Source organism: Rutidosis leptorrhynchoides, chromosome 7, assembly GCF_046630445.1.
Source record: "Rutidosis leptorrhynchoides isolate AG116_Rl617_1_P2 chromosome 7, CSIRO_AGI_Rlap_v1, whole genome shotgun sequence".
NCBI lineage: Eukaryota > Viridiplantae > Streptophyta > Magnoliopsida > Asterales > Asteraceae > Rutidosis > Rutidosis leptorrhynchoides.
Window position 1 is genome coordinate 62,344,896 of NC_092339.1, and position 12,012 is coordinate 62,356,907.

General features: G+C 33.9%; 2 protein-coding genes across 2 annotated transcripts; both read right to left on the reverse strand.

The window, feature by feature from the left end:
- Window positions 1-1,088: 1,088 nt before the first annotated feature.
- Window positions 1,089-1,877, reverse strand: LOC139859296 (secreted RxLR effector protein 161-like). The gene has a single exon (XM_071848092.1). It carries the CDS (start codon window positions 1,875-1,877, stop codon window positions 1,089-1,091), a length of 789 nt encoding a protein of 262 aa, XP_071704193.1.
- Window positions 1,878-4,284: 2,407 nt separating this feature from the next.
- Window positions 4,285-5,047, reverse strand: LOC139859297 (uncharacterized). Its single transcript, XM_071848093.1, has 2 exons — window positions 4,391-5,047; window positions 4,285-4,335 (listed from the first exon to the last, which is right to left on the reverse strand). The coding sequence occupies exons 1-2, from the start codon at window positions 5,045-5,047 to the stop codon at window positions 4,285-4,287; spliced, it is 708 nt and encodes a 235-aa protein (XP_071704194.1).
- Between the last annotated feature and the right edge of the window lie 6,965 nt (window positions 5,048-12,012).

The window sequence follows — 12,012 nt, forward strand, 5'->3', positions numbered from 1 at the left end:
TTCTCCAAAATATATTATATTTTAATAATCAAGACCTTATTTCTTTGTTCCATACATATTACTTGGTTCATACGAAAAACGTATTTATTAATTAATTAATTAACTAATTAATAATTAATTAAATACTTTTATCTATTACTTTAATAATATAAATCACATATATATTATTAATTGACGTCTAGGTGTATATGTGTGTGACCCCGAAGGCTCAAATAAATTTAGCCATATAGTTATGTGTTGTACCTTGCGCATAAATCCTACAGACTCCCACTTGTGCACGGCACAACGCCAAGTAACTATACAAACAATGGTTAGCGTCTAGCAGCACGCCATTGTCCCTAAATTCATGTGAGGGTAGTTTCTCAGAACTGCTCATAGAAAGTGTTAAATGTCATTTGTCCCTTTGTTTCAGATACTTTAGTTAAACTTGAGACATGGATCATCAGTCTTTCTCATTTGTTTAACAATTTTGTTTCTCGATCTTAGAAATGAATTAGATCACCAAACTAATTAAGTATCATCTCAATTACATTTGGGTGCGGCCATACAAATATCTTATTCATTCATCGAGAAGCTCAGAAGTATCTAACTCCAAACGGGTTGGAGGAACAAATCCTATCTTGCCTACACGTGTCTGTCACGAGCTTCACATTACACCCAATAATGACTTTTATAGCAGCCTTATTCAGGACAACGTTTAACCATATCAAAGTATAATGCTCCACACATCGAAACCGGCGTGCATCTCAAGTCTAAGGACATTATGACATAACCACTTGCGAGTTTCACTATTGACGCCGATCCATGCAGTGAAATCTCGAGGTTGGGTCATTCCAATATTCATCCTATGAATACATGTGAGTTTGATAGTAACACATTACACCATATCAAACACTCACATTTGTCTTAGTTTGATGTTACTCCTGTATCATCAATCGACAATGGAAATTTAGAATAAATCATTATTCACGGATTTAAACATGCAAATATAGAACACAGTAATTATAAATAAAAACGATCATAAAACATTATATCAATTCATTACAAATAAAAACTGCTTTCATGTTCCAATTATCCAAATACTAAAATTACATAAAACTATTAGTTGGTCTAAGCCCAATGTTCCTAGAATGCTCGACATGCTTGGTACAAGACATTGGCTTTGTGAACGGTTCAGCTAGATTGTCTTCTGTTGGAACCTTTTGAATACGTACGTCACCTCTCTCTATAACTTCACGAATGTAGTGAAATTTGCGAAGGATGTGTTTGGCACCACGTAGAACTCCTGGTTCATTTGCTATTACTATAGCACTAGTATTGTCGCAATACATGTCCATGGGATTTTCAATGCTGGGAACAACACCAAGCCCAGATATGAATTTTCTGATCCAAACAGTTTCCTGGGCAGCTTCAGATGCAGGAATGTATTCTGATTCTGTTGTAGACATCGCTGTAGTGCTCTGCTTCGAGCTTCTCCAGTCGACTGCACCTCCGTTCATAACGAAAACGTAGCCAGATTGTGATCGACTATCATCTCGATCAGTTTCGAAACTAGCATCAGTGTAACACTTTACGCTCAGTTCATCGAAACCTCCGTAAACTAAGAACATATCTTTAGTGTTTCTCAAATACTTCAATATATTCTTTACAGCAGTCCAGTGACTATCACCTGGATTCTGTTGGTATCGGCTCGTCATATTGAGAGCGAAAGAAACATCTGGTCTAGTGCACCTCATAGCATACATGATGGATCCAATAGCTGAAGCATATGGGACTCCAATCATTCGCTTCACCTCTTCGGGTGTAGAGGGGGCTTGAGTCTTACTCAATATCACATTTGGTTGCATCGGAAGACTACCACGCTTGGAAGCTTCCATCTTAAATCGCTTTTAAGATTTTGTCAACATATTCACTTTGACTTAGACCTATTAACCGCTTAGATCTATCTCTATAGATCTTGATTCCTAGGATATACACTGCATCTCCCAGATCTTTCATAGAGAAACATTTTCCAAGACAGGACTTAACGTCTTGTAGCGTTGGAATATGATTTTCCATGAGTAATATGTCATCAACATATAAGATCAGAAAGACTTTAACGCTCCCACTAGCTCTCATGTACACACATGGTTGGTCAAGGTTTTGTGAGAAACCAAACTCTTTGATTTTCTCATCAAACTTCTTGTTCCAACTCCTTGATGCTTGCTTTAATCCATAAATGGATTTCTGAAGCTTGCATACTTTATTAGGAAACTTAGGATTCACAAACCCTTCAGTTGCACCATATATACGTCCTCGCTAAGGTGACCATTTAGGAATGCGGTTTTGACATCCATTTGCCAAATCTCATAGTCATAGTACGCCGCTATAGCTATGAGTATCCTAATAGCTTTAATGTCCGCTACCGGAGAAAAGGTCTCTTCATAATCAACCCCGTAGGTTTGAGTATAACCTTTTGCAACCAAGCGGGCCTTAAAGGTGTGTACATTTCCGTCCATATCGGTCTTCTTCTTGAAGATCCATTTACACCCAACGGGCTTGCTGTTTGGTGGAAGATCAATCAAGCGCCAAACTTGATTATCTTTTATGGACTGCATCTCTTCATTCATAGCATCTTGCCATTTATCGAATTCAGAATCTGACAATGCAGCTTTGTAGTTAGCGGGTTCTCCCAGATCCCCTAATTCCAAGTCCTCCGTCGTAACCATAAGGTTTAACCTTTCAGGTGGACGAGAGGTTCTATTAGATCTACGAATGAGACATGCTTCGTCCTGTGCCTCGACACTTTCATGTTGAGGCTCAGTACGAATTTTGCTAGTGCCTTCAGAAGGTAATGTATCTTGTTCTTGAATTTCTTCAAGATCTACAGTGCTCCCACTTGCTTCCTGTAAGAGGAGACTCTTCTCCAAAAACTCAGCATATCTAGCAATGAAAACCTTGTTTTCTGCTGGATAGTAGAAGTAGTATCCCATCATTTCCTTTGGGTATCCTACAAAGATACACTTGATAGTTCTGGACTCAAGTTTGTTCGGAGTATAACGCTTCACGTGAGCCTCACAACCCAGACTTTCAAGTAAGACAGATTTGGGACCTTCCCATGCCATATTTCATATGGTGTCTTGTTTAGCTTCTTGGTTGGAACCATGTTGAGAATGCGTGCAGCAGACTCTAGAGCATATCCCCAAAAGGATGCTGGTAGAGTTGTTAGACTCATCTTTGATCGAACCATGTCAAGCAAAGTTCGATTTCTCCTTTCTGACACCCCATTATGCTGAGGTGTGTAAGGAGGAGTAAACTGTGAGACAATCCCACAATCTCTCAGATGATCTAAAAACTCTTGACTCATATATTTGCCTCCACGGTCAGACCGTAGAACCTTAATGGTCTTTCCGAGTTGATTTTCTACTTCATTTTGAAACGCTTTGAACGTTTCAAATACTTCATGTTTATGTTTAATCAAGTAAACATAACCATATCTACTGAAATCATCAGTGAAAGTAACGAAGTAGGTGGCTCCATCTCTAGACATTGTTCTAAATGGGCCACATACATCAGTATAAATGAGTCCAAGTAGATCACTCGCCCTTTCAACCTGGTGGGTGAAGGGTTTCTTTGTCATTTTTCCAGATAAACAAGATTCGCATATGTCAAACGACTCATTGCCGGTTGAATCAAGAAGCCCATCATGTTGCAGCTTTGTTATGCGTTTCTTATTTATATGACCAAGACGACAATGCCATAGATATGTGGAATTCAAATCATGCTTGAATTTCTTAGAGCTACAATTAAATATAGAACTTTCGTTTGGAACAAGATTATGCAAATCAATTTCAAAAATACCATCTCTAGGAATAGCATTAAAATAAAAAACATTATCCTTAGAAACTGAAATACCATAATCTGTGAATATATGATTAATACCATTATCCTTCAAACGAGAAACTGAAATAACACCTCTAGTTATAGAAGGTGCATAATGACAATTATCTAAAATAAGAATAAGTCCACTTGGGAGGATGAGCTCATAGCTTCCTATAGCTTCGACAGCTGCACGATCGCCATTGCCAACGTACAGATCCAAAGCCCCCTTATTCAGCTTCCGAATTTTCCTAAGTCCCTGCATATCATTACAAATATGAGTACCACAACCAGTGTCATACACCCAAGTTTTATTAGGAAAATTATAGAGTTCTATAACGAAGATACCTGAAGTGCTGGTCGAACCAGCCTTTCCCTTCTTCAACTCTTCCAAGTAAAGCACACAGTTTTGTCTCCAATGACCAATCAGGCCGCAATGGTGACAAGCCATGTCCTTTGCGGGGTGCTCTTTCTTTGCTGGTGGTGGAATTTTCTTCTTAGGTGTGTAAGCTTTCTTACTCTTTCCTTTTGCCTTTCCACTTCCAGCTTGCTGCTTTCTTTTCTGGATTTTACCTTCCTTTATGGTTAAGACTGCAGGAGTCTTCTTTGGTAGCCCCTTTTCAGCTTGCTTAAGCATTGCATGTAGCTCAGGAATGGTTTTTCCCATGCTATGCATATTGTAATTCATTACAAATCCATCATAGTCCTTGGATAGTGAAGTAAGTATCAAGTGCACTCCAAGAACTGGTGGCATAGCATAACCTAGGCGCTCCAATTGATCCAGATAGCCTTTCATATTTAAGACATATTGGCTAACCGGTTGCCCCAACTCATGTTTGCAAGCGTGAAACGCTTTCACAGTTTCAAACAATTCCTGTTCTGCCTGCTGTTGGAACATCGTCTTGAGTTCCTCGATCATGTCATATGCATTGTAGTCCATTAAGTTCCTTTGGAGCTCAGAGGTCATGCTAGCAAGCATAAGACATGCCACTTCAAGTTGTTCGTTATACTGCTTAGTATAAGCATTACGAACAGTAGCATTAGCAGTTTCAGGTGGGGCTTCAGGTAAAGGATTTTCCAGATGGTGCAACTTCCTTTCAGACTTTAAGACAATTTGAAGGTTTCGATACCAGTCTATGAGGTTGTTACCATTCAATTTTTCCTTCTCAAAGATTGACCTTATGGTCATGTTGTTTACGGATTGAATTGCGTATGATGTCATCTACAAAATAAACAAGGTTCTTTTAGTATCTTTAATAATTAACCTTTTATAAATTAACTACCCATGTTTAAAAAAAAAAATATAAAACATTTAATTTACGTAAAAGGCTAAGATCCACATTGTGCTTCCACCATCACATCAGTTGATCTGCTAGCAATGGTGGGTTCAATCGGTAGGCGGCGGGCACCAATTGCGTTACAAGTGCAACTCTTAGATCTTTATGGGACTCACGACATTTAGTGTCTAACACTAGTGTCATGCTGGCATGTTTAGTCCCATCCTTGCCTCGGGTTGCGGTCTCACCTCTCAACTCGATTAAGTCATCCAATTGTGAAGCGTGTAAAAATTAATCTAGGTCTCACGCATAGATAATGATCACCTTGAGTTATAATTCAACTAGGTCTCACGCATAATCAAAGAATAACGACAAGTGTTTCAACTGAATTGGACGGCACGACTTAAATTTCGCAGGGTATATTAAACAATTTTAATAATCTTTTAGAAAAATTGTGTTACGAATATTACATGCATACAATATTCGCCTCACAAGTTAAAAACGGTTTAACTTGATTTTAATTATGTTTTGATTCTTAATTATCATGGCAAATTATACACAATCACATAACATATAAAATGCAACCAAACATAACAAAACATAATATGTATGTGCATAGCCTCAACCGATGAAAATCCTATGCTTGGTCTCACGAGCCATTATGAGAACCAAGCGGTCAACTAAAGGGACAATCACAAAAGTAAACCTTAGAAGCTCCCACTTGCGTCAAGATCTCATGATGACCAAGTGTCCTCCTTCACCGCATCTCTCTCAGCTTTTGTCCATTGACTTTACTACACGTGTGTCTTGCTGGCCAAGTTCCGTTCACTTCAAGTCTTTTATTCCATCATGGAGGTTACATTTATTATAAAATAAAATACTACTAAACTAGAATTGTAAATTACATAATTGGCTCAAAACGGCCTCCGAAAATAAAAGATTAAATTACATCAATAAATAGCCATAAAAACAATGGCATCCAAACAACCACAAACATACAAGATCACAACACATACACGCGGTCTAGGTTTTCATCGGCTATGCACAATTATATCATCATAATAATAACATGATCATGACAATAATTATGGCTTGCTCCATGGCACAAGATGCATGTCTTTGCCATGAATAAAAAAAAAACATACAAATATATACACAAGCCATTTAATTAATAACAACCACGCATGAATATACTAACCGTATAAAAACATAAGAGGCTCTTGATACCACTGTTAGCGATTTATGGTTTTAAGAAAACAATTTTCCAATTAATTATTATCATGTACATACATATAATAACAATAACTTTAAGCGGAAGCGCATTAATTATATTAATAATAAATCACCAAAACGGATCCATATGATTTATACGGTTAACTAAATAAATACAACAAGAGAGTTTTAAAGATTATACCTTTCTTATAGAACTGGATTGATAGAAGAGAAACTAACAATCAAAAGTATGATTGCCGCTAGGGTAGTCCACACTACACTTCGATCAACGTCAAGCGGATGTGCTAGTCCCGCCAAGTAATATATAAATAATTACAGTAATTATTTATTTAATCGTAAAGAACCAAGATTGATGGTTTCGTTTTAATCCGTAAGGAATAAACCCGAAAACAGTTTGCGTTTGTCGTTGAAAAAAACAAATAAGCTTGTGGAGTTTCTTTTGTTATTTGCCGTATAAAACAAAATTCGTGTGGTTTTCTTTTTCGTTGTTATTGAGTATATATTTAAGCAGAGAAAACAAGATCATAATTTATATGGGTAACTCAATGATAGTCTGTGACAATCAAAACCATATCTTTCTCCAAAATATATTATATTTTAATAATCAAGACCTTATTTCCTTGTTCCATACATATTACTTGGTTCATACGAAAAACGTATTTATTAATTAATTAATTAACTAATTAATAATTAATTAAATACTTTTATCTATTACTTTAATAATATAAATCACATATATATTATTAATTGACGTCTAGGTGTATATGTGTGTGACCCCGAAGGCTTAAATGAATTTAACCATATAGTTATGTGTTGTACCTTGCGCATAAATCCTACATTAACGATGACTTACATTCTTATTCAATTGCACCGACAACACACGAACCTGATAGCATCTGTCGTTACACTTTTTATTTACACCATTTTGTATGGGATCCAATCGTTACCTCCCTTATGTGGAAGCTCTTTTATAACTTTTCCATCTTTTGAAATATGTCACAATTACATCAAAAATCTCTGAAAAAGTACTCTACACAAACTTTTCTATCAACCCATATCACACGTTCATTTCAAAGTGCCAAACCCGTTCGTTGTTTTAAGCCATCAATTGTTTCTATCGTCAGATACCAATTCTAATAGGTGACTGTTTCTACTTCAGCAACTCAACAAAACATCATGAAATACACAGAGTACTAAAAACGACCAAAAAAGAAGTATTTGTTCAATACTTACTTGGATACTTAATGCTAGCATTACTACATCCATAATAAAACTTAGATAGCCGTATACTCCATGGATTTCGATCACTCACCAGTCACCACTAATTTAGATCCCAAACCATGACACAAATTAAATCGAAATTAGATTTTAGAAATCATAAACTCTGGTCCAACGAATATTCATTATATCAAACTTAAATTGTTATCATCTGGGCATGAGGACTTTGCATCTCCAACATCTGAATTACATATTAGGCATCATATTCGAGCTATCCAGGTGAACATAATGTCAATGTATATAGAACGACCACTAACCAACAACATATTACTAAAAATGACTGAAATCAAACTATCATATACCCGTGATCTCAACGGATTATTGTATATAACATCGTGGTCTAAAGAACATTAACCATTGCAGTTTTGTACTATAAGCGATCCGATGTGACATGGTTATTCGCATATCGGGTCAACAAAATAGCCCACTTTAATCATTTATAACAATAGATTTATAGGTATTCATTTCACATTAAACTTTCACATACCTTTAGAGGTATGTGCATTTAAGATTAGTGTCACAACTAAACATAACATCATAACAAACCTATCAGCTAACTACCCCATGAGTTTCTACACTTTAGGATATCATTTGACTACTGCAGTCAAACGTACCAAATATAGCATCCAAAAGAATGAAGAACTAACAGCAATCAACGATCATAAAAAACACAATTTATTTGATTTAGAATTAAAAAAACAAACGATTCATAGAATAAAGATGCAATATCGGTATATGACATCTGATTGATACAAAAAAACACAGAGAACTCACCGGGAAACACTAATTCGAATTGTACAGCGACTTAGGAACCTGATGCAGTAAGCAGTACATTATGAGAACAAAATCCACTCTAATTAGCCATTACTTCCCACCCAAAAAACAGTGACCTGAAAACACGAAGTATCACCGGTTCGTTACAGTTGTACCACATAATCAAATATAATGAAATTCAAGGTGATCATACATTTCATAAATTTAATATCTAACATATATGTATGTGTTATTTATAACTAATGATAGATTATAATTATTGACACCTTCAACCAAATTATGAGAAACAAGGAACTGAAATTAATCATTACCTCTCGCCCCATCTCCAAAATGCAAGAATTGCATTAAATATACTAAAACGTTTAGTGATGGAAGTTAGAACCCTAACTGAGATAACTCTAACACATGAAACAAATATTTGGCTCGTCTTTACGTGTTGCTTGGATTTTCTAAGACAACCTGTAACGTCCTCCAGATAGGGTCTGGAAGGAACGTCACTAATATCAAATAAACCAACATATTATAATACGAGAACAATTCTATATGATAAAAGTAATCTTTAATGAGTACGCAGCGGAACATGAAATATCGTTACAATGATGGAAATTACAATAAAGTAAATGTTTCAAATGCAGGAATAGTAAATGCGATATCTCTTGATCCTAAGTCCAAGTAGCATCACATAAGCAGTAAGTAAATAAGCTTGATCAGTCAGCACCTGAGACAAAACATGCTAAAGTGTCAACCAAAAAGGTTGAGTGAAGTTCATAGGTTTAACAAAAGTAGTTATCGTTGTTTTTAGACCACAAGATTTAGTTGTAAAGTTGATTTCCCGCAGGATCAAAAAGTAGATCTCGCAGATCCAAAAGTTATGCCAGTGCGTGATATTTAGACTAAACATTCAAGTTTGCCTCAAAGACAAGTTGTAGTTTATACTTGTCGGTTTAATTTCATTATTAAGTAATACAAAGACTTAGTCAATTGTATTGGGGACGTTACTCCCGATAGGCCTACCCCCAATAATTAAGCATGCATTCAACGAGCAATTAAAAATATCACTGTAGGGACTTAGTCGGACATAGCCGGGTATAGCATAGTTTAGTAGTTTGGTACTTGTGTCTAAGTTGTAAAATGTAAAAACAGCATGTGTCTCACCCCAATAAAAGTAAGTAAGTTTGCTAGCAATAAAGAGTGGGGCTATGAAATCACCTTAGTAAGTAGAGAGAGATGACGATTATTCCTTGGAATAGAAAGTTGGAACGAACAGAAATTCAACCTATTGACATTTAAGAGCAGAAAGTGTTTTTGCCCAAGTTTAAGTAGATGTTTAAGTATGATAGTGTTGTAAGTATAGTTCGTTTTACTAAGTTTACTTTCCTAGTAAATTTCTATTTTTAGAAAGTTTCCACTTTTAGTAGATTTCTTATCTTAGTAAGTTTCTATAACTAGAAAGTTTCTACTTTAAGAGTGTTTTCCATTTTAGGATACTTGCCGTAATAGATAAGCTTCCAATCACCTCTTTTCCTTCGAATGGCCCTTTCAGGTCTAGGGGCTTGAGCTATAGGATCCTTTAAATCGGAAATCCAAACCCTTCCGCCTAGAGTTTCGTAGAAACCATTCGTCAAGAAAGTTCGAAGATCTATACATCTCTAATACATATCCCAAAATATTTTTATGTGTTATAATATAAGTAGTAGGTTATAGATGTTAGTAATAGTAATAGTGTATACATGTTAATTAATAGTATAAGTAGTATTAGGGTTTCATTAATTAGGGTTAGTTAATTAAAGTAGTATTTTAATGATTAGGGTTTAGGGTTTTGAGGATCTAAATAATATGAATGTTAAGATCATGCACGAATATGATTATGAATATAAACATGAATTGAAAGAAAGATTTAAAAGTTTTAAGATTTTGAATCATACATTGTTAATGATGATGAAGATTAACAAGAAACAAGAAGAAAACTTGGTGATGAAGATCAAATAACCCAAATAATGAAGAACACGCTTGAAAATCTTGATGAACACGAATAACAAGCTTGAAGATCCGAATACCACAAGAGAGGGAGAGGGAGAGATTGTTTTTGAGAGAAGATTTTGGTGTGATTTGTGAATGAGAAACTAGGAGTCTAGGGGTGTTTATATAGTGCAAGTATTAGAGTGTTAGTCAACATAAGGATGTTCTAATTAATGATTTTATTTTATTTTATAATTTTTAGTCAACAATAGGTGGTACTAGTTTTATATATATATATATATATATATATATATATATATATATATATATATATATATATATATATATATATATATATATATTCTAGGGGTGTTTATATAGTGCAAGTATTAGAGTGTTAGTCAATATGTTCTAATTAATGATTTTATTTTATTTTATAATTTTTAGTCAACAATAGGTGGTACTAGTTATATATATATATATATATATATATATATATATATATATATATATATATATATATATATATATATATATATACATATATATATATATACATATACATATATACATATATATATACATATATATATATATACATATACATATATATACATATATATATATATATATATACATATATATATATATATATATATATATATTATTTTATTTTTTTAGTCAACATAAGGATGTAATTGTTTAAGATTCTTTAGTCTCATTATTATTATTATTATTATTATTATTATTATTATTATTATTATTACTACATGATAAGTATTATTTTCCTTTTACTAATTCATGACTTGTATATATATATATTTTTTTATTTAGTTCCCAATTGTTTTATTATTTATATAAATGTCGCTTTTTATTTATTACTTATAGGTTATTAGTTATAATATTACATAAATGCATAAATTTTAATTAGCAGTGAGTGTCAACTAACAGTTTATTATTTTCATCTTTTATTAACCTGTCAATTATTGCACAAAGTTAATTAATATGTTTTATAACTCTTAATACTTAACAATTGTTGATTAAAGTTTAATCATTAAGTTTTAATTATATTGTTTGGACATTTAATATTGGAAAAATATAGAATGGAAAAACAGGGTTGTTATACAACCTTATGTAAGTACCGGATTCACTCAGATTCTCGTTTCAATATTAGAATTTCTCAAATTCAATTTCGTCAGAGGTACCGATGAACACTAACTAACTGAAATAACATTAACACCTCAATAAAACGTTCAATTGATTTTGTATCCAAAAAAGGTTTATTTTAATCTATAAAGTTGGCATAAACACTATAGTTAAAACACCGAATTAAAACAGTGAAAAGTAATAGTATTAGTATTTAATCTCAAAGCAAAAAAAAAAAAAAAACATTAACCGTAGTTGAAGCGAATTTAACCCTGCTAATGTTGCAAAATCAACCACCTACAACAATCTCAATAAGATTAGTTCTCAAACACAACTATAAGTTAATTGCGGCAGCATTGCAGACTTGCAGCAATACATATATCAATTATATTCTATCTGGAAGCATGAGTAACAATCCCCTCAACTCCAAATAGAATGCCGACCAATCATTTTAAAAAATAAAATTTTATTGTCGATGGAGTTTCAC

Coding starts and splice junctions, on each gene's coding strand:
- LOC139859296 (XM_071848092.1), bottom strand. CDS start 1,877: ATGGAAGCTTCCAAGCGTGGTAGTCTTCCGATGCAACCAAATGTGATA.
- LOC139859297 (XM_071848093.1), bottom strand. CDS start 5,047: ATGACCATAAGGTCAATCTTTGAGAAGGAAAAATTGAATGGTAACAAC. Junction 4,336..4,390: donor AGCAAGCTGGAAGTGGAAAG/GCAAAAGGAAAG, acceptor TTCCACCACCAG/CAAAGAAAGAGCACCCCGCA.